This window comes from Siniperca chuatsi, linkage group LG24 (assembly GCF_020085105.1).
Source record: "Siniperca chuatsi isolate FFG_IHB_CAS linkage group LG24, ASM2008510v1, whole genome shotgun sequence".
NCBI lineage: Eukaryota > Metazoa > Chordata > Actinopteri > Centrarchiformes > Sinipercidae > Siniperca > Siniperca chuatsi.
In genome coordinates, this window is record NC_058065.1 from 13,481,419 (window position 1) to 13,505,130 (window position 23,712).

Here is a 23,712-nt window from a genome sequence, read left to right on the forward strand (position 1 = left end):
TGCTTTTGTCCATTATGTATGATTGTAAATTAAATATCTTCGAATACAGACTTTAAACTAACAAGCAAAATGATGACATCATCTTGGGCACTCTTCACTTAATAGACTAAAAATAGTTTTACTGATGCATTTTTACTATGGCTGATTCTATATCTCATCTGTATTTCAGTCCTATCTAATGTATTGCAATGCCTTTACTTCCACTCTTATGCATGTACATATGGTTCTTAAATAATTGCGTATATTATTTATCTAAGCTGCCGAGAGACCCGGGCCTTTATTTCTAATTTCCCGTGTTTCAATTGGTTGTTACTGCAAGCTCTTCACTTACTCCATGTTTACTTGTCATGATAAATTCAGCATAAAGGACATTTCCTTTATGCTGAATTTGAGTTTCTCTTTTCTAACAGAAATAATGTTTTCAGTCACTTCCCTTTTTGACAATTTTCCAGGCGCTGTTAAACCGCACAGATGTTTCACAACGCAAGCCTTCCAGCTGCTCAAATGGCATGATCTGCATCCAGTCATGGAAAGCTTTTAATTTGAAACATCTGCAGGAAGTTTTGAGTTAAATTGACATTAATTTTTTACTGGATTTTATTAGCCACTATTATTTGAGGACAGTGAGCGCCACTTACTAATGATTGTTCATTTTAGCCAGTTGAGCTTGCTCAGATGTCATCACGTAGTCATATGTAGGAGAGAACATACCGCTTGTTATGGTTCGAAAATAGTCTCTGGTGTCAGATGGGCTCCTTGATCTTTCTCTGGCTGTCAACTGACTGACACCTTCCCAGACAGTGCTGTTATGGGTTTTGGTCTGGTGTTCATTCAGTATCTTGTCCGGGGTCCTTTGTGTCTCAACTATGTAGTGTTCCTAACAGCTGTCACAAGCAATATATCACTTAAGGTGTTGAATGGTTTGTGGTAAGTGCTATCTTCTCGTCACACTTCCCAGGAACGCAGGTGTCTAGGTATGGCAGCTTACTGTTACTTCAATGGTCAAGCTGATGTGTGGGTCAATGCTGTTGATGTTGGAACAGTGCAGTTTCGCGAATGTGTCGTCCTTGTAGCAGATTTTGGGTGGGGGCTGTTATCAAAGCAGTCTGTTCAAAATATTCCACATTCAGGTTAGCTACAACTGGGAAAGAAGGGTGACCCCATGGCTGTGCCTTTTAGTTTGTTTGTAGAAAAAATCTTGAAATATGTCTGAACACATGTCGAACAGGTGGATTATATTGGTCTAAAAGTTGAGGTTGGTTTGCCTTTCCAGCAGACGTCTTATGTTTGCTGCAGTTTAGTTACTCTTAGTGTTTCCTTTGTGTGGATGCTAGTAAACAGTACACTCTAAAGACACCAATCTAAGTGAGGGGAGCACTTCCAAGTCTTTGATCTCTTGGACAAAATCCCCATTGTTCTTAATATAGTGCATGTTTCATCCCACCAAGCGCTAAATGCCACTGGCAAAGAATTTAGCTGATTGAACCTGATGCTACCAATGCCGGATATAGGTCTAAGAGGCATCTCTGTTTCACGTACCTTTCCTAGCCCATAAAACTTTGGCATGTCCTCTGTTATAGGGCACATCTTCTTCCAGGGGGCATAGGAGGTATGTGCTTCCTCAATCCACTCTTTTAGAATTGTGACAAGCTTAGTCTCGTATTTCTGTCTTAGATCCAAATTACGTTTAACATAGGTCGTAGAAAAGGTTTCAGTCGTAGTCATCTGGACACTGTTTTCAGAATCAAGACGTTTCGGCTCCCATCCGGAAGTCATTCTCAATTGTGAAAAAAAAAAATGGGACGGGAACTGGAAATTTAAGCTACTGAGTTATATAAGCCCCGCCCTCAGGAAGGAATCTGCCTGAGTATCTGTTAATAGCTAGTTTCACCTGAAACTGACCTAATCGTTTCCAAGATGGCCCAGTAATCAGGCTTATTGTTTTCTGGCTGCATCTACTTCATCACTGTTAAGTACCTGATTAGCATGTGATTGGCGTGACCAAGGTGATAATACACTGTGATAGACTTTGGGCGGATTGAAACTCAGACCACCATTTCTGTTCAAAGGGGTTCTCTTTTTTCACAAAAATGGCTTCCTTGACACCCCCAGTTTTCCTCACACTGCAGTGAGGAAAACTTCAAAGCACGGTACATAGGCGAGACCAAACAGCCACTTCACAAAAGACTTTATCAGCACAGACGACACGCTAACTCAGGATTACAGAGCGCCGTGCATTTGCATCTAAAAGCTACAAACCACACAATTGAAGACAGCGAGGTGAAGATTCGGTTTGAACGGGGTGTCAAGGAAGCCATTTTTGATTACTGGGCCATCTTGGAAACTATTAGGTCGGTTTCAGGTGAAACTAGCTATTAACAGATACTCAGGCAGATTCCCTCCTGAGGGCAGGGCTTATGTAACACAGAGTAGCTTAAATTTCCAGTTCCCGTCCCATTTTTTTCACAATTGAGAATGACTTCCGGATGGGAGCCGAAACGTCTTGATTCTGAAAACAGTGTCCAGATGACTACGACTGAAACCTTTTCTACGATAGAACACTCCTGGACGAATGAGGGACTACACAGTCTTGTTTAACATAGGTGTTTATCACTCAGAAGCATTTGCACTTTGGTTTCATCAACTCAGTTATCTCCTGGGACTGTCGCCCTCTGTTTGTTTACCAGCAGGTTGTTGAAATCGTCCCTGTTAAGCTCCTTTTTCCCCGGGGAGCCCTGATGGAGCTTGGAAAGGATGACTCCATTACCATCGCCTGCAATTGATACTGTGACGTATGAAACTAAAGGTCAAATGCGTATAAGGGTTAAGTTGGATCCAATACAGCAATACAAGACAGGGCTCGTAGTGAAGAGTGGAAGGTGAAAGAAGTAGTCATCTATGACCTCTGGAAAAAGCTGTACCCAACAGAATACTTAAATGGTCCAGTGTGTAACATTAAAGAGGAGCTATTGACAGCAATGGAATACAAGTACGTTTTCATTAGTCTATAATTGTCTGAAAATAAGAATCTTATCTACAGAGGGAGCCAGTCCCCTTCCACGGATGTCGCTATGTTTCTACAGTAGCCCAGAACGGACAAACCAATTACTGGTTTTAGGTAGGGCCGTTTGTGTTTCTCCTATACGCTTGGGAGGGTGAGGCAAGTGGTATTCAAATGGTTGCAAACTGCAATTTCAGCGCTAAATGCCACTAAATCCTTCACACTGGACCTATAAATAAAAAAGGTACATAAAAGCCGTCAAGACTTACTGTCTCCTGCATTGGTGGTCAGTCAGCTAAATTTCATGCAAATGTCAATGGGCCCTTGGTTGGGTGGGACAGACATCGTGTCCATAAGATTAAGGACCTGGATACGCTCCCCTAGTAACTTGATGTCAGTGGACTGTTAAGTAGCCATAGCAGATAGTCCAACTGCTGGAGAGGTGTCTTGCAGCAGCTGTGGGGAACATGGGTGAAACTACAAGGGAGCTTAGAAAGCAGCGAACACCTGACTGAAAAGGGATCATGATCATCAACCAAAGAAGGATCAGGAAACCCATCCTAGAACCATAATGGAGGTATGATCAAAATGACCATGTTGTAATGTAACCAAAAGTTACCCGAGTCAGGTCATCATGAGATGCAGTTGAAAGCTCCGAATCATTAATAAGCGGACCTTTGAGAAATTTTATTTATATATATATATATATAAAATCTTAACTCAAAGACCAATGCACTGTATGTTTCTACAAACAGGGGGGACCCACTGAGAAGTCGCTCACACTTGGGAAACTCGTCCCAGAGAAAGGAAAAGCACGCGAAAGGGGAGGAGGAAAGCTGATCTCCAGCAGCCAACCCAAGCCCAAAACATCCTGCAGAGCCTCAAAAGATGCAGCAGGAGGAGGAGGGGGCCATCTAAGGGGGAGGTCTGGCCAGGAGCCCCAACATCTTAAGCAGGACTTATCCAGCCCCCCTTCCCACCACCGCTCTACAGGGAGTCTCCAATTTCCCAAGTCCTGGTTCCATTCCTCAGACCCCCCGCTAACCACCAGGCAGCTCAGCCATGCTGCCAACACCGGAGGTGGCATCACCAACCGCAGGCGCTCAGCAGAAAGTGAAGTGAATGAGCTGAAACTGCCATCGCCATCTTTATTTTACAAGCAGAGGGGGCCATCTCTGTCCCTGTTCAAGCAAAACAAGTCTCACTCCGTGGAGGAGGAATGCAACGCCAGGCTCTACCAGCGCCGCGGGTCAGAACCCGGCTGGCAGGTTGTGGACCGAACCTCCACCCTCACACGGGCAAGGCTGCCCAGCGACCCAGGATTGAAGGTTACTGAGGTGGATTCACAAGGAGGGACATCAGAGGCCCGTTTCTGCCTCTCCCCCTTAGCCACCAAAGCAGTGAGGGAGTACTTCTCCTCTCACCCGTGCAGTAACCCCCAGAGCAGCCAGCAGGTGGCGCTCGCCCTCGTGGAGAGTCATAGGGAATGGCTAAAGAGATGCAGTGATCCCACAGCAGAACCAGACTTCGACCAGCTTCTGTTTGCTGAAGAATCCTATGTCTGATTCTGACTGTAACCTGGAGCAAAACTGGATTAGAAAGATGCAACACACACATCACTTAGCTACAATGGACACTAGAAATACATGATTTCACTGCTTTTAACCTATTAATAAAACTTAGTTATTATACTCGCCACCTTAATTACTGCATTTTCTTCTTTCATTAGACCTTAACGCATTGGCTTCTACCATGCAATACATTGTGATCCATTTTGCCTGAGTCTGTAACAGGACTTGAAATGAAATAGGTTTGCTGTAGTAGAACAAACAGGGAGAAAACTAGTTTCTCATGCGACTAGATACAATTTTATTTTAAAAACACATTAAGTATATTTTTAACTTTGCCTAGAGCTTATTGCCATTAAGGGAATGTATACATTTTTGCTTGAATGTCCTCAAGGCTGGATTTACACATGTGGAAGGAATATTACTTTGTAACCTTACTTACATTGAAATAATACGTTTATCACAGTCTCAAGAGATGGATTGTCTTAGTTTCATTATGTATTTGATACCAAGTTGTATCTGATTTTCACCCATGGGTTTTGTTTAAGGAATGTCACTTTTTCCTTCAGGCCAAAATTAAGACCTGCCAATAAAGCTACCTGGTGTTGCCTTCTTTCATCATGAACAAATATAATCTCACTCATTACTGACAGGTCATTGGATAGCTAACTTTTTTTTGTTTTTTAGATTTATCGTCAAGATTTCTGCCCTCAGAGCTGCATTATGTTTGGACATAAATCTGCTTTATGCTACATACTGTAAAAGGTACAATAAGGACAGATTTTGGGCAATATATTTCAACTCCTACAAAGCATGTTCATCTGAAGTTGTTTTGCATATTTGGTGGGATGTAACATAAGCAGCTTAATATAGCCAACCACAGTCCTACACAACTTTTTACAATGCTATATGAGCGTCACTGTTTTTCTGCATTGGTACTTGATTTAAAAAAAAGTAATGCACAATATTTGCATTTGAACATTAATAGGAGACATTATGGGATATAATTAGAAAATGTTTGTTTGTTTTTTTACTTTGCCTGTAGTGTAAATGCAGCCTGAGTACACACTGTGACTAGAACTGTACTTTGCTTTTGTCCCCAAGTCTGCGTCAGAGTAGTCCTTTCATAACAGAACAAAAAAATCTTAATGGCTTATACAGTCATGATTATAGTTAAGTTTCAGACAACATCACTGCATGTAACTGTTAGCATCTTAACTTAAATAAGTTTCAAATTTACACAAATTGAGTTTTGTAGATTAAGGTCATGTGATTATTCACTATTTACACTGTTCATGCACATTCATTAACTTCCTTAAAAATGTCTGTGCTTTTTGTCAGCTGTAGGGGTGTTAGCGGTACAAGTATTGGTACAGGACGTTCGGTGTGCGACTTCCTCGGATCGGTACGCCCTGTGCCCCAAACTATTCCTGTCAAAGTAGTCTATTAATGTCTACAACTCGCACCCGCGGAACAGACATTCTAGAGTGGGAGTTTTACCCGGAACGTTTTGACAGAGCACAGAGATATCAAACATACCAAGTCGGGTATGTCTGGAAACAGTTCAAACGTCATTTACGACGGCGTCTCCTGAATGCGCGGATGAGCGGAACGAGACAAAAACAGACTGGAAGGCGAGTCCTTCGCCTCACACTGCAGATTCAAACTGTGCCAAATCAGTAACTAATGCTATAGGAGTATTTATCGCTGCAGAAGTGCCACCAGACTGTCGTAGAGAATACAGAATTTAAGCATATGGTCAAAATGCTTGAGCCCGCTACAGTGTGCCTTCACGTGTGCATTTCAGTCCGTCCGTTGTGCCTGCCCTGTATAAACCCTGCAGCTGGTCAGGAGTTGACAGTCTTCATTCGGTTTTACGATGGAGCGTTACTGATACGTGTTATTTTGTCTTACTGACAATATGACCGTATTTGAGTGCATTCTGTTACAGTAAGAATCGCGGCTAACATTTTTCAAAATAAAATTACAAAAATATAATTGTTTTCCCTGCTGTACCGAACCGGGAATTTAGTGTACCGTTACACCCTTAGTCAACTGTACTGGAATATCATTATCTGACTTTTCTAGACGACACTTACGTTTTGTTGGCTGCAGCGAGTCTTTGTTCTTTTAAATATTTGGTCATAAAAGCAAACTGCTCTGTAAGTCTTTTCCCAACACATTTCAAACACTTCTCAGCATTAGCACTTACATGTGTTCCAGTACATACATGAAGTAGCACAATTTGTAGATTTATAGGTATGATCCTTGTTTTCCATTTGTTGCCAATAATTTGGTTTTCACACAAGCCTGTATTGATTTGAATTAATCACATGTATCCTGTCCCAATGTTTCTATTCTGTAAATATGATCCCTCAAGGGGAACATTGTTGTCCAGTTTTTAAAAGCTTTATATTTTTTGCAGCTTAAAACTTGAAGTAGGCTACAAGACTGTTGCTTTATTATATTTTCTATGCCTCCTTTCTATATACATGTATTCATACGCTGTGTTAATAAGCCTGAATAAATCTGCATTTGCAAATAAAATGACCTATGAGTGAAAATCTGATTAACGTGTGGTAATTGGTAGGGAAAAAGAAGGTTTAAAAAAAAAAAAAAAAAAAAAAAAACAGATTTGTCATTTTGTGCAAGAAACAGGATATGCCATATTGTTTTCATTTCAAACAGACCATATATAACATTGTAAAAACTGACAGTTCAACACGCCATTAGAAAGGTGATTTTTTTATTACGTTATTTTTCACTCTATACATAGATATGTGTGTTCTAGCTATGTACAATCACATGATGAAATTATTTGGTTACATGAAGGATTGATCAAACCAACAATAGTAGGGGTATACATGTGTGTAGAATAAAATGTGTTGGGGGATGTCAGCATCAGCACAATCTCTAAGGCATGGAGAACTGTTAGTCGCTTGGTTCACAAACATTTCAGTCACAGGCTGCAAGCAGCTGCGTACCTTTTCCTTCCCCTTGTTCGGTGAATATGACTGAATTTACACACGAAAAGAAGGAATCTCAAAATGTATACCAGATCTGTAGCCCCAGAGTTAAAATAAAATTAATCCTGCATGGGTACAAATCTCTTTATGCAAGTGTGTGTGTGTGTAAATTCAGTCATAGTTACAAGATACTTTCAGAGAATCGAGGGCACAGCCACAAACTGGAGGTGTATAGCAGTGACAGGCTGGAGTCTGAGTGTTATTGAATGACCAAAATCCTGGTGTGTGCTGTAAACTGATGTTCATGTTTCATCCACAGCAACAAATAAAAGTCTAAAACATTTTTCTGACAGTGAGTAAAAATCAGGGCGGATTAACAGAGTTATGATATAGTTGTCTTTCTTTTAAGATTATTTTAATGGGCTTTTTTGCTTTTATTAGATAGGGACAGCTAAGAGTCGGGGGGTGAGCTACCGGGGTGCCACCATAGGTTTGTCTTGGCTTTGAGTGAGTATATTTATTTATTAATTAATCTATCTACATATCCTAATACATTGTTCCTCACACTAAGGCGGCAAGGTTCTCTAAAAAGGTTATAAAGACTGTTTTCCTCTAAAAATCTTTCCTACTGCAGTTTTACTTTCTATAAAAAAAAAAAATTGTCTTGATTTGTGAGTCAAAGTCATGTATTCTTCTATCCTGGTTATTGAGAGCTGGTGCTAGCTGTCTGACTTTGAAGGGGTTTTTTTTTTTTTGGTGGCAGCCGAGCAGATACAGCAGTGCTGACAGATTTATACCTACCATCGTCCCTGTGCACACATGTCGTACCCTCACTTCTGACCAGGCACAACCGCACGGTCTGCATCCGCAGGTTCCCAGTTAAGACGATTCGTCTTTGTTCTGTCGGATGTCCGCTACACTCTCTGGAACCCTGGCCACCATGCCCTCCAGAGACTTCGTCAGACAGATCTGGCAACCCAGACGAGATCTGTGTGGAGAAATAGAGGAGAATAAAGTCTTTATCTTTATGGTCGCCCCCATCAACAGGTATTCAAATTATTTACGTTCTGTAATCACCTCTCTATATAGTAGTTTTAAAATTGTTAGTGGTGGAGTCCGCCATTCCTGCGCTGGATTAAAATTGCCTTCACACGCATGAGGGATTCACAGGAAACGATGCAGCATGTAATGCAGCATTAATTTGATCTCACTGATATCAGCCTCACTGTTCTCCTCATTCTGCTACAGCTGTGTCAGACATTTGTTGTGAGCAGTTTCATGTAGGAACTATTTTCTTTCTACCAATAGTTCCCACATGAAACTGCTCACAACAAGGTCTGAGGATTATCTTGAGTAACAGGGTCATGACTTCTGGAAAGAGACACTGCTGTTGAGCTTCTCAAATTTTCATTCCCATGCACATTCCATAGTGAAAACAAACTTAACGATGAATAATCCAATTAGTATTGTCTATGCAGCCAAAGCCTGATAGTCATTTCCTCTGTGCCATAAATTGTTATCAAAAAATAAATAAAAAAACCCCACAAAAAATAGTCAGTTACATTTGAATAACATGCTGCCACCGAGAAATGTTAATGTCTATGAAAATAAAATCCCACTAATTGATACTTAAAACTTTTTTTTTTGACAAAGGCAGGTTGGGCCCTCAGTAGTGTGTGTTTGTGCATGTGTGTCCTTACGTGTCCGTCAGGCCATAGGCTAAGTCTAGCATGTCCATCTCCTCGTCTGTGACTGGCCCCAGATTCTTGTAGACTTCCTCGTCAAAGATCAGATGGCATGTGGAGCACGCCAGGGTTCCCTCACACGCTCCTGAAGCCACACACACACACACACTTTTATAAACTTTCTGATGGATGAGATTCAGCTATCTGCTATGAGGCTACTGTGTTACTACACATCTGCTCATAAGACAGCAGTGTAAGACAGGTCTAAGCACGCCAGTGAAACAGAAAACATGGGTGATGAAAGGAAAATGTGAGCTAAGAGAAGGCTGCCGATTACACCAATCCAAACCTCTAAACCTCAGTCTGTGACGCCATCCCACCAGTGTGTGTGTGCGTGCTAACGTACCAAAGCCATCAAAGTCAAGGTCTTCATTAATGACAAGATCTAGCAGTGAGTCTCCAGGCGACCCCTTCGCTGTGATCTTCTCCCCGTCTCTGTTGATGAAGTGGACCGTCACCTTATTGCCTGACCTGACACACACAAACATAGTTTAATTTACCATTTTTATTTTATTTTTTGTTAATTTGTGATTTACATGGAAAGATAGTAACAATATTAGAAAAGAGTGAAATATTTGTTCAATTGCACACAAATTGGTCATTTGTACCCTCAAATGACTAATGTTAGCTGCCAGGCTCCATACAGCCCTGACTGACACGTCACTGCCCTCTAGTGGCCAGAGCTCATCACCACAGTCAGTTCAGTTGACCAAAGATGTCAAAGCGCTTAGAAATCTTAGTGTGGGAAACTCAGAACAGAGTAAACTATATACAATCAGTACTGTCTTGTTGATTCATATAAGCACAGTTTACATATTACACCAGCTTTGTATAAATGCTACATTTGTAAGTCAGTAGTTTAACCCAAAAGCTGCACATACATACATACATATCCAGCATATGCCAAGAAACGTTCAATCCCCCTAAATTGGTGTTTGAACTGTGGAAAGACTAAGACGGTTCTGGTGAGTTTTATTTTGTTTCTGTCTAGTTTGTATTTAGATAATTTTACCTCTCGGATCATTGTGAAACGCCAGTTTTCCCCTCGATGGAGTCTGGTGGGCCGTAGCGCCCTTTGTTTTGGTCTGAGATGCTGGTGCTCTAGTGCGACATTTAGTGGCAGTGAATGTCGCATACAGCTCCTTTAAGTCATTCTGCAAATTTTCGGAAATTGCTGTGAACGTTTTACACTTTTCTGACATTTTATAGACCAAAAAATAATGTCAGATTAATGAAAATAATCGTAGTCATAAAGTCAACAGCAGTTCTGTCTGTATAGGGTAAATTAGCTCTACAAACCTTGAAAACCTCTAACAAAAATAGAACAGACCCTACAGTACCTCAAGAAGAATAAGTATGATGCATGCTACAACAAAATGATATTAAATGTGTAGCAGGAGTTGCTTTCTAGGATTGAGCCCTTTCTACAGTTTCAGTTCTTCTGACAGGCTTATTTTTTCAGCATGCAGATTTGAGTTCTCCAGCTCTGAATACATAAAAGGCCAAGGTGTAAATTAGCTCATTTCCAACCCAGTGTTATCACAAATGATCAGATTTGTCAAACCAATGTCTAAATTAGAATTGACCACATCAGGAAAACCACAGACGCACTGAAGGTGGGGTTAGGCTATCAATATTTAGGCATGCTAACACGTAACCCCACGTACCTTAGAGTTATTAGCTAACAATTTAGCGAGCGTCCACCTTATCAATTGATAACAAGTGACGCTAATGCAAGGTAAAGATGAACTAGCTATATGGCTATTTTCAAACTTGGGATTCAAGAAGCTTTAGTCAGGTTGCATATTAAATACTTTAAGCTCAGGTCATAGATTTTAAAGCCAGATGAATTGAAGCAATGTAAAGTTGAAATATTCCAATTAAAAAGGAATTTAAAGTTTGTTGGAGTAATGGAGAACTGATTTTTTTTCCCCCCAGTTAGCCTACATATATTTTAGATTGACAGATGGAAGAACCCTTCACTTTGGAGATTCCTAATGTTTCATATTTGAAACATTTATTAGTTGTGTTATACTGTAGCCATGTACAATTGCAATGTTATTTGCATTTGTAACAGGCATTATCACTGTGGCTTCTGCCCCAGAGTAATGGTTAGAAAGAACTGTTCGTTAATCATTTTAAAAACTGTTGTGAAAAAAAGCGGCTCCACTGTTGAACTCCAAACTCCTGTATCAGCAGCTCTGGCAACAGGGACAACGGCTCCGACCTATTTGTTTAACTCTCTCCCATCTCGCCTCAGAGAGGGAGCTTTGATTCCATATGTGTTCATTCCATTTGATACACCTCAAACTGTTTCTTTCCATTCATTAATTTCTGGTGTTTGCGTTTTGTTTTCTATCTATATACAGCAAATAAACAAAAAAACGCTTAGCCCACAGAGACCTGCGGTGGAAAAGTAGGACCTGGCTTTCTCCAAAAGGTGATTCTGTTTCTGAGATGGATGTCACCACCACAGATATGCACACTAATGCACGCCCAAAAAGTCCTGATTGTGTGCCTTTACCTGACTCCATGCACAGTACAACAAAGAATCGGTATGGAAGAATGCAACATTGAACACTAAGCCAATGCTGAACAGTTTCAATATGGTCAGGTATAATTTTGACTATTTGTCATTTTGTCAACAGGTGTTGATAATTATTTTTTTTTTTTTTTTTTTAAACTATTTTCTGTTCTATTTGTCTTTATCAGTATGTTCATTTAATGTAAGGGGTATCAGATCTGTTGAAAAGAAGGGCTTTTTTTATTTTGTAAGAAATTACACACTGACTTATTTTATACAAGAGACACATGCATCAATATCTAGAAATAGAACTTTTCCAGTTTGAGGAGGAAATTTCTACATTTCTGAGAACTTTTGCTAATGCAAAATCCTGAGAGACTGGAATTCCATTAAAAATCCACTACTGGACTGTATATCTCCACGACCTGTAAGAGTGAACAATACTGCAGAGTTTAACAATTTATGCCTAAGTCTAAACTGTTTCGATGTATGGAGACAGGAATCCTGGCTAAATGCATTTTACGTGGTGTACCAAAGATACGACTAAACAGTCAAGGATAGATTTCTGGTTAATATCTGGAGAATTAGAACAACAAGTAATGCATGTTTATATTGAGCCCTCTGTACTCACTGAAGTGTAAATAACCTTGTGGTCATTAAGTCTTGATAACACACTTGAGGGAAAGAAACCCAACACAAGTTATTGGAAATTAAACAATACCCTTTTAGGGGACGAACAGTTTATGGGTGCTGTTAAACTGATTATTAATAAAAGTTGGAATACGGCTAATGTATTGAAATCCTATGCCGGACACTGGATAGCCAGTCTTCTGATTTGATATTTATTAAATTCCCAGAGTTGGAAGGATAAAGCAAAGGCTATGCATCTGTGCGTCCACCACATTGGAGCGGTCAAGATCCGCTAGTAAACAACTACAATGTGTATTGAGAGATGCAGACTTCACTACATTAACCTTCTGAATGGCCACAACTTCCACTGGGACATGCAGGCTCCGAGCTATGAAGAGCCAACATCAAGTGTTAATTATTTTGAATTTCAGCTTTTGTGAGTTTCTCCAAAAATTGAGATTTCTATAAAAGCTGCCTGGTTCCTTGTTATTGTATTAATAATTAAATCAATTCATTAATAAAATGAACAAGACTTTTTGTTCCCCAGACTCCAGTTAAGAGAAAAAACACCCAGAGACACAAGATAACGCCACTTCTGCAGGCTGGACAGTTCCCACAATGCACAATGTCAAGTATTGTAAATCTCAACTATTTTATTTTCATCTTCATTAATCACTTTACACACTGACACATACAATGCTACAATAATATTTAAAAAAAAAAAAAAATTATATATACTAAAATAGTATAATTAGTTTTATCAGATAAAAAAAGGCATACTTTTAATGTTTTTATCATTATTGTCTTTTAAAAATATTATGAATAATGATCAAAGTAAAACTATGATGATAAAATGTGTAATTTAGGGGATTATAAATATTATAAAAATACAGTCTGACTGGGCTTTATCATACAATTCCACTTTTGGATTTGGCTCTTTAGTGTTTTGCATACGACACACAGCAGATACCAGACATAGGTCTGCATCAATATTAAAATCTTCAAAATACATATTAAACCTCTGTTTAGCTGTCACTATACAAACATTTCACAAAGTGATTTTTTTTTTTTTAATTATTATTATTTTTTTTAAAAACAGCACTAGATGAGACATTTGTCCATTATGCAGAAGTTAACAAATCCTGTCTGTATTCAGTCAATTAATGTTTCTGTTCAGAACAACAAGACGAGGATAAACGTTTTATCTGCTTAGCCTTGCCAGTCCTGTCACTATTCAACTGCAGTGAATGTTAGAGTGGGAATCTAATTAAGATGCCAACCTTTTCAGCTTCATACCACAACCAGAGGCTGTACAAATTTAGGTTTAAACAAGGAAATGCTATGGCAACAGCTGCACATGTAGATGCAGCAGCTGGTAGCTCCTTCAAACTTGCTACATTTGTTTTAAAAAGGTGTTAGGTTTTTTTCGGCTTTATTGCTGAAACATCATTGAATGATGTCCGAGTGGATTTGATTTAAAAAGGGCTAAGCCAAAATTGTTCAAATCGACTGGATCAGGACATTTTGACTATGGCAACAGCTGTGCATGTAGATGCTGTGGCCTGTAGGCTAGCTCCTTCAGACTCTGCTACATTTGTTTTCATCTGTTATCTTATTTTTTTCTGGCTTTATTATTGAAACACGCATTACCTATTCATCGGAAAAAGAAGCTGGGTTTGGATTAAGCCAGATCAACCGGACCAGACACCACGGCGGGTGTTGTGTGATCGCCCAGGGAGGAGAGGCAGAGCCGGGATAGGAGCCAAGCTGGCCCAGTTTGGACTTAATGCTGCTCCGGACTAATGTCCATCTGGACAAAATGAGACTCTGGCTGGCCAAGCAGAGACCTGCTCCACCAACATCCCGGATCAAGCACTCAACGGGCGGACCGTGTTCCGAGCTGAAGGAGGAGGATGAGGGGAGGCGGACTCTGAGTTTACATCGATGGTGCTTGGTGCTCAAACACAGTCAAAGTGAATGGACACTGTTTCCAGATGTCAAACATTTTATGTGAAGATAATCACCATATTCTTATCTTCACTGTCTTGTTGCTGCTGTCTTGCATTCCCCCAGATGCAAATAAAAAAAATTAAATAAAATGCACTGAATTATTTCCTGGGTGTATACATGTATGTAAATAACTGAGATACATAGACAGATAAGATACTTAACTTCATAGTACTACCTTGTGTTATAAATTACCTTGTAGACCGTGCTATGAACTTTGAAATCTTTGATAACATACTCCTGTGGGGCTGCACACTTAAAAAAAAAAAAAAATGTTCTGCCGCATATTTAACCAGAGTAAAATGTCAGTTGTAGCACAGAGCCAGAAGATTGAACAGTGAGTCCACCCCCCCCCCCTTAGCTATTCACAATGAAAATAAAAGACACCAAAATCATCTAGTTCTCCAATGCTTCAGCAAAAGCTTTTAGTATGAAAAACTGATGTAGCCATGTATTCATCTGCTTTAGTTATTTAATTGCACGACAGGCTGCCATTACTGCTCCGCTTAACTTCAGAGGTCTACACAAAGCTGTGTTACTATTGCTTAACTAGGCCTGTTAAATAACATAACATATGAATGTACAACACATTGACACACTGCCATTCTTTTATCGTGATTTGAAGAAAAAACAAAAAAAAACAAATTTGTAGACCAAAGAAAAATCATCATCAATGGCTGCAGACTCCATTCCTTTATTCCATAAATTAATGATTAAAAATGCACTCAATTATACACTATTCCTGTTTGTAAAATTCCCTGACACTCTCAGACAACCTGTTAAATTCTCAGATATCCCTGGCCATACATATTAAACTCCATGACCTTCTGGAAATCTCAGGACCAGTAGGAACCCTGTGTAATCCGCTTTTAAAAAAAAAAAAAAAAAAAAAGGAAAAAAAATATGTGTCAATTCTCAAACTCTACTCCATACCCTCTTCTGCACTACATGACCTTTTAAGACAAAGGCAGGCAAAGACCTGGTGATAACTGCATGAAACTTTGATCGCCCATGTGGATTTTTGAAAATAATAGTTAAAAAGGAGGGTCAGGGCCAGCCATGCCCCCCTGATGTGAACACACAGGGACTGCGTCAACCAGTTTAAGGCCAGCTTTCAATCTGAGTGGAAAGTCTGCAGTTATTATGCAATTCAACAAGTTGTTTGGCCCTGGGAAGCCTAGCCTTGGTCAAAGCCTTGTACCTGAGCAGAAAGATGGATCACATCAACCTTGTGGACATGTGACATCTTAGCCTTATCCAAGGTTCAATCCGCCATTTCTAAGAAGATAACACTACAAACTGCCAAACTGCTATTCTGTTGCTGTTTTGTGGCACACACACACACACTAGTTTTTACACACTGAAATCACATCATTTCAGATTTTTCATGAAAACCCAATTACAAACTTGATCAATTTACCATTAATCCTGCAAGTAATTTTTGATGATTTTGTTCAACACTGCTGATAATTTATCTTGGAAAAACATTTCACCTTAAACTCCATTCACAAATGCGACACTTTAATGGTGCAACAGACATTTGAACTTTCAAGCAACCATGCTAGCCGTTCGGCATACAGAATAACTGTAGACCAAGTCAAGCAGCAGTTTTTTTTCAGGTTTTAATTAAACGTCAAGGCTTAACGTATTGGTCTAACTGCTTTCTCGCCACTGGCTTATATGGGGATTCCAGTAGAGGGTCAGCTGTGGGAACAAACAACTTAAGTTAAATTACTTCTAAAAGTTAAAACGTAAAGGGAGTGCGTTCTGCTTGGTGTCTCCAACACATGTGTCTCACATAAAAGGCAAAATAAATAAGTGACCCTAGCTAAGGAAGGGATAATGGACACATTAGAAAAAAAAGGTCTTCACTCGTGTTCTACCTAACATTCTGGCAGGCGTGTGCTGATAAGAAAGGTCATGTTTAATTACATGTTTTCTGAATGGAGTTTGGCGTGCGGTTCTGTCCATACAAGATAAAGACACCAGGTTGAGCGTATATGCTCTCAGTAAAGTTACCTTACCTCAAAGACTGTGTGCCGGTGGTAAAACTCCTCTGACCCGTCAGCCAGGCACCCGAAGTTACTACAGCCGTCCTCCGCGAATATTCTCTTAAACTAAAGTGAGCCAGTCTTCTTAACGTTGTTACTAAAGCCATTTGAAGTAGATAAGACGTCCAAAAAAGAGCTGAGAAAGTATCAGACCCTCTGAACACCCAGACAGTTACACAGTCCACTTTGCGTCTCAACGGAGAGAGACCCAAAGTTGTTCGATTTAACCCAAACCCACCGAGCTAGCTAGCTAAGCTAGCTTGTTTTATCCGCAGGAAGTCACTTTCACCGTCACATTCATTGCGCAACATGTAACGTTAACCTATGGCAACTACTCGTTTTCTGAGCTCAATTAGTTGATTGGCTTGTGATAATTAGCTAAAAAGCACAAAGAAGGCAGCTGGTATCGGCTGCAACCACACTGCCCCGGTGTAATTACATAATAAAACAACTTCCTGTCATGACTTCAAAAACAAAAGCTTTAGCAACCAACGGGTTGCAGTTTTTCAGGGTTAACACCGTCCTGAGCTTAAAATTAAGTATCTGCTTAGTTAGAGATCTAGAAAGAGTTAATATACAGCATTTTGTTGTTCGGGCCACACAAGTTTATCAAAAGTGTCTTTGTTTTACTTTTATTTCCTGTTGTGTTGGGTAATTGTCGCTAGCTCTACGTGCCTGTCTAAGTGCTGGCGTGAATTCGCCAAACAGGGTGAGCGAGTTTAAAATAAAAAAATAAATAAAATGCTCGTTTTGAATTACAGCGTCAGCCGACTGAGCGGGTTATTTTCCGGAATGTTCACTTAAGCAGTGTAACTGAGTATTAAAATCGAGAAACTCCACATTCTTCTCTCCTGCCAAAAGGGCAGACACAACCTTGAACTTTCGAAATGTCTTATTGTAGGACTCACCTTGTTATAAGCACCAGGACCTTAGTCATGATAGGAACGGGTTGAGTAGCATGTGTGCAATGAAGCATTCACAACAACGTGACAATTTGTGCCTGGCTATTCCGTAAAATTTAAATGATATATTTTGTTTTTGGTAATTCTATCAGCAGTGTGTAGGCTATGTTCCTGCATATACACCAGGTGGAGCCAGAGATACTGTATAATTTATCACCTCTTTCATAAAGAATCCATATGACCTACTGTATCTTTAAACGTTAACATTGCTGAAATGCGGTGATAATTCTACGGCATACAAAAATGCAGTAACATATGATTTAATTTTTTTTAATGAAAATAATAAAGGGCCCTGCATTCTTACCTAAGGTCTACAGTACAACAAGGTGTACATGTGTACCAACAACATCATCAAAATGGCCTGTAAAATATTCCTACCCCCAAAACAACCTTTAGTGACCACCAGTCACATTTACCATCTATTCACATCTGTTGTAATCTCCACTCTCTGCCCAAGTTCACAAACACTGATTGAACTACCCTCGATTAAACCAAGTGCCGTTCACCTTCAACATATTTACAAGACCCTGAAAACGGGATGTGTACAGTATAATAGGATGTCAAGGGAAACTGGCTGCTTTGTCTGATGGCTTTACTTCAGGGGTCAACTGTTGACAGCCTGCACTTTATTACCTGCTCTTATATCATCCTTGTGTTCAAACCTTTATCAGGCAAGACCTGAGGGCAAAGTGCATCAAATACCAGTAATCAGATTAATCAATAATCTCAATCAAAGTGTTATTAGTAGGGTTGGGCTTTATGACGAAGCCTTTTGTTTCAGAGTTGCTCAGTGTTCATCATTGCTGTCTCAGGTAAGCAACACACAAACTGACTCACTGTCTCTACACTACCACACAAATATACAGCAGCTTACATGCTAAAAAGACTTTGGTGAAAAGTTGCTCTGTTTATTCTGGTGTTTACAGGATGTTCCAGTTAATGCTGCTGTTCCTGACACTGTCAGGTAAGATCTCTGAGCAAGCATTTATTTTATGTCACACCACTTACTGAATGCTTTAATTTGCAGATGATGTGATTCTCATGGTTTGTTTTATCATGAACACAAAATATCTATTTCTTGATATTGATATAACTTGATTTTTTTTTAACTTAAGTTAATAATCATTTTATTAGAGATGGCCATGGAAGTTTTCTCATGATCCTGTGATTTAAAAAAAATCTTTATTCTGAGATCATACCATAATGCTTGTCATGTGTCATGGAGATCACGAAATAATTGTGAAATACAAAATAGTTTTTCTTGTGATCAGTAGAAAATCCTATTAGTATTATTATTATCACAATAAAATAAATGTCTTTCAACTTAAAGAATGACAGTTTATAAAATGATTTTTATGTAAAAAAAAATTCCTTTGCTAATTAGAAGCTTTTGACTGTCTACTGGTTATTGGGAAGATACATCACTGCTTCATGGAAAAAAATGGAAAAAAAACCCTTTTTTTTAAAATTAGCAAAACTATTTGAGAACATATTAATTCCTCTTGATGATCCTAGTTTATTGTTTGATCATTTACATGTGATAATTCATTTTGGTTTTGTGGTTTGTTGCCATGGCAGCAAAAGTGTTGACTGTGGCAAAGAGCCAACTGACTTGTACAGAAATTAGACTTTCACCATTAGTGATTTATTACACTGTTAAAGAAAAGCTGAGGCCTACATATTATTCTGGCACAATAGTTAATAATTGATGTGAAAGGCCAAACAGTTATGTATCTGTCAACTGGCAAGAGTATTTGTTTTGCTAGGAAGTCTAAGGTTGTGTATTCAAACACCACTATCACTAGGTTTACCTTTCTGCCTGTATGTGAGCATCTCGAACACTGAATGAGCAGGATGTGCAACCACAGCTGACAAATTTGCATTCATTTAGGGTTTTATAAATGCAGACCCTCAGTGTAACTGCTGTTTTAGAAACTCTCTCAACCTGCAAAGAGAAGGCCAAAAACAGTGTAAAATAAACACCCTTCACAGGCCTCCAGGCTGTCCCACTTGCAGTCCCTAGACGTTTGCAGAGGACATCTTCAACCCAATGGCTTCCTGAGGGCTTTCAACAGGGCACTGAACACTTTGACATCCGTGAACCTGTTCCTGACGGCTTCCGACAAGGTACCGAGCCCTTCAGGAGATTCCTTGTTGACCTCAACACCGGCCTGGTGCAGGAACACATCAGTGAACTGGACAGGAGAGTGGGTACGTATATAATCGAACCTAATGAATGAAGAAGTTAATTAAACCCATTTGGTTTCCTTTTAGGTCATTTGCCTCATTTGGGCAGCTTATTAAATGGAACTACGCAAATATGCTAATTTATGTACGCATTTGAGTGAGTTAATTAGCCACAAAACCAGAGATGTTTTTCATTTGTACATTTCTTCTTCTAGCTTTCATCCGTCATTCTCTGGGAAATGGGTTTGGAGAAATGGAGAGAAGACACTGGCTGACAGATGAGGGTGAGGGAGCCATATTTATAGAAATTCAACCATGATTTACTCTCTACTACTTTCAGCCCTTACCCACAACAAATAGAGATGTCTATAAGACCACATATTCATATTCCACATATTCGACATTACCATTCATGGCTCTATGAATGGTCAGTCCACTATTTTGGTCCAGAGTGAATGATTGCCAGGAAATTTTGTACAGACATTCATGTTCCACGGACAATGAATATTAATGACTTTGGCAATCCCCTGACTTTTCCTTTAGCGCCACCATAAGGTCAAATATTTCACTTATTCAGTGAAATGTCTCAACATCTACTGGATGGATTGGCACAAAATTCTGTACAAACATTCATGGTTCCTAGATGATGTATCCTAATGACTTTGGTGATTCCTTGACTTTTCCTCTAGCGCAGCATAGCACAGCATGCTGACATTTTTGGTTGTTACTGAAATATCTCAACAACTATTGGATGGATTTCCATAAAATTTGGACATTCATGGTCCCCAAAGGATGAATTATAATAATGTTGGTCCCCTGACTGTCCACCTAGCACAATCATCACCTTATACTTTCAGTTTGTACAATACTTTGGTTTATGACCAAATACCTGCAAAACGAATGACATTCTCATCAGCCTCAGTTGTACTTTGTGTTTAGTGCTAATTAGCAAGTGATAGCATGCTAACATGCTAAACTAAGATGGTGAACATGGTAAACATTAAACCTGCTAAACATCAACATCCTAGCATTGTCATTGTGAGCTTGTTAGCATGCTGATGTGAGCATTTACCTCAAAGCACCACTGTACAAAAGTATAGCCTCACATAGCTGCTAGCATGGCTGTAGACTCTTAGTCTTGTCTTTTTATTCTCAATAGAATATCACTATACTTAACAAGCCCGTATAATCTAAAGGCCTTCTTTTTTCCAGTCCCTGTTGATGTTCCAGCCCAGCAGAATGGTGGTGGTTGGGCCCGCGTGGAGGAACACTCTGCTCCTCATATTCCAGATGGTTACAGACAAGGAACCGAACCCATGATGTCGATCCCAGACGGTTTCAGGCAGGGAACCGAACCCATGATGTCGATCCCAGACGGTTTCAGGCAGGGAACCGAACCCATGATGTCGATCCCAGACGGTTTCAGGCAGGGAACCGAACCCATGATGTCGATCCCAGACGGTTTCAGGCAGGGAACCGAACCCATGATGTCGATCCCAGGTTTCAGGCGAACCCATGATGTCGATCCCAGACGGTTTCAGGCAGGGAACCGAACCCATGATGTCGATCCCAGACGGTTTCAGGCAGGGAACCGAACCCATGATGTCGATCCCAGACGGTTTCAGACAGGGCACTGAACCCATTCTTACAATCCCAGAGGGATTTAGACAGGGCACTGAACCCATTCTTACAATCCCAGAGGGATTTAGACAGGGCACTGAACCCATTCTTACAATCCTAGAGGGATTTAGACAGGGAACTGAATCCCTCACCTCCAGACTCCAAACACAGACACAGACAGTGGCATGTAAGGGGGAGGTCATCAATGAAAACTGCTATGAGTTCAACTCCACGCCGCTGGCCTTCCAAGATGCACAGGTTAGACACATTACAATCATGGACAAGGAGGGTAATTCGGCCTAGTAAAACTTTCAGTGGTGAATTCATGTCACCAATACTGTTTTGTTTCAAAGACTTCCCCAAATCAAATGTCTGTGTTTGTGGCTCTACAAATCAAATCTCACACTTCTGTGTCCTTTGTCTCCAGGTCTTATGCAGAGCTCTCGCCCCAAATGCTGAGCTTGCATCTGTAACCAGTGGTGACCTGCATTCTCGCCTCGTCTCACTGGTGACCAAGGATGGTGAGAGCAACCCTGTGTTGACCTGGCTGGGAGGCATGGTCAAGGCAAGTTCTTTCTCATCAACAGTCAACATTTTGAAAGAGACTATGTTTTTGTTTTAAAAAAATATGCACTGCTGCTGTAATGTAGCAGTACCAGTACCCAGGCTTGCTCGCTCCAAAAACATCTTGAAAAGTTAATCTACAGTATATAGAAAGGAGTCTCTGATGTTTTTGGAAACTATCTCATATCACCATTTTATTCATGTGCTTACTGACTGACGCCAACAGTCTGGTCCTGTACTGTGGCACAGAATGAAGGCCAAGGAGAGTGTCATCAGATATGTTATCAACGGGACAGATAGTGTTATTCTTACCTTGGTAAAACATTGATCTTTGAACTTTTATTTTTAAATGTTCCATCTGTTTCTGAACTGTCACTAAATGAGGCCAGAAAGCCAAACACAGTAAAATGCTACTCAAGCATTGATGCAACAGTATTAACAATCTAATAATAAACAGTAAATAATAATATATCAGGAAGAGGGGCCATTTTTCTGCATTGATCACTTTTACTTTTGAAGCTAGTATCTATGTAAGTAAGATTTTCAAAACAGGACTTTTACTTTAGTGTATTTTGCTACTTTTACTTAAGTAAAGGATCTGAATACTTCCTCTACCACTGTATATGTTAATATGTTAACTGTGGGTTTTAATAAGAATGGTTTATATATGTGTGCATATTCTTGATATAATGTATGTGTGTTGGTGTTGCACACCTCAGAACCAGCAAGCATTATGGGTAGACGGGTCAGAGTGGAGTTACAGCGACTGGATGCCAGGTCACCCCAACATTCACACTGATAAACCTGTCTGTGTGGAGATGTTCAAGATAGGTAAGAACTGCACACACACATTAACGCACACTAATGACTGATTTGTCTGTAGTCAGCATTTCCCACAAGATTTCTGCATTAGGCAGGCAGTCCATTAAAGGCAGACTATGTAACTTTTGAAAAAAGAAATAGCACAGTTGTTATCGTAAAAATTAAAATGCTTAACTCTAACTCTTTAAACGCACCCTTTTTCAATTCAATACACTCAGGTGTTACCTTGTCTGGTATGACTAGCTTTTGGTGGCTAATGTTACCAAACTACCTCTGTCATTAAAATTGTCCTTTAGATCAGGTTATTTATATTTTAAGAACTAACACCAGCATCTATTCATTACTTGAGCTGAGTTGATAAAATACATACTAGCCTATGTTTAACTTTAACATAAATGTACTTTTTGAGAGGCTTGTGTTGTGAAATCACACCTTTAGCTACACTATTAATTAAAGGGTTATTGATTAGAGAAGCTCGGATAACTGTCTGGCTACGTCACAGAAAGTTGATAAGATACTAAAAAATTAACTTGTATTACGGCAACCTTTGCCTTGTGGCACTAAGGATACCCTAACAATCTCCTTAGACAAGTTTCCTCTTTGTTCTGTCCCTTAACCGCTTGTTACAATTATTACACATCATTTTTAGGTCACTTAATAATCAGAAATACAGTAAAGTACCAGTAACCAGAAATGTTGGGTTCTGTCATATCTTTACTAAATGATCCTAGAAATACTAGGAATGTGTGTTATGTAAGGCAAGCCAGCATGTCTTTTACAAATCTGTCCCTACCGCCTTTTGCAGATGAGAGCTGGTGGACGGCTGCCGACTGTGAACTGAAGAGAGCGTCCATCTGCTCATACCCAATCACTGCATGAAAACCACAAAGAAACACAGTGTGGCCCTCTTGATTTGTTTCCTCTTGAATATCCTTAACAATCTTCCCCACAGACAATGTTGTTTCCATTAGTGTGGGCTATCATATTGTGCATCTGTCTGTACTTGAATAAAACTTGGCATATTACATCTGTGTGTGTCTGTTTTATATCTGTGCACAAAACTAA

General features: G+C 39.8%; 3 protein-coding genes across 5 annotated transcripts in view; 2 read left to right on the forward strand and 1 right to left on the reverse strand.

Annotated features, from left to right (window-relative positions):
* Nucleotides 1-7,138, forward strand: part of LOC122872226 (rho GTPase-activating protein 20-like) — a 28,271-nt gene extending 21,133 nt beyond the window's left edge. Inside the window, exon 16 of one of the 2 annotated variants that reach the window (XM_044188159.1) lies at nt 3,757-7,138. The gene's annotated coding sequence lies outside the window, so the exon portion shown is untranslated. Of the gene's footprint in view, nt 1-452; nt 1,759-3,756 lie in introns of those variants that run through there. The other variant, XM_044188160.1, reaches the window with a different exon arrangement.
* Nucleotides 7,139-7,298: 160 nt separating this feature from the next.
* fdx1 (ferredoxin 1) lies at nt 7,299-16,931 on the reverse strand. The gene is made up of 4 exons (XM_044188165.1): nt 16,466-16,931; nt 9,627-9,751; nt 9,236-9,365; nt 7,299-8,523 (listed from the first exon to the last, which is right to left on the reverse strand). The coding sequence occupies exons 1-4, from the start codon at nt 16,597-16,599 to the stop codon at nt 8,415-8,417; spliced, it is 498 nt and encodes a 165-aa protein (XP_044044100.1). The 5' UTR covers nt 16,600-16,931; the 3' UTR covers nt 7,299-8,414.
* Nucleotides 16,932-18,145: 1,214 nt separating this feature from the next.
* Nucleotides 18,146-23,672, forward strand: LOC122872238. Of its 2 annotated transcripts, none has more exons than XM_044188185.1 (9): nt 18,146-18,266; nt 18,381-18,418; nt 19,447-19,665; nt 19,857-19,925; nt 20,854-21,109; nt 21,267-21,519; nt 21,689-21,826; nt 22,545-22,656; nt 23,453-23,672. In XM_044188185.1, the coding sequence occupies exons 1-9, from the start codon at nt 18,214-18,216 to the stop codon at nt 23,524-23,526; spliced, it is 1,212 nt and encodes a 403-aa protein (XP_044044120.1). In that variant the 5' UTR covers nt 18,146-18,213; the 3' UTR covers nt 23,527-23,672. The 2 variants fall into 2 exon arrangements, with proteins under 2 accessions (XP_044044120.1, XP_044044119.1); XM_044188184.1 differs by having other exon boundaries at nt 18,147-18,266; nt 20,854-21,141; nt 21,173-21,519.
* The last annotated feature ends 40 nt before the right edge of the window (nt 23,673-23,712 follow it).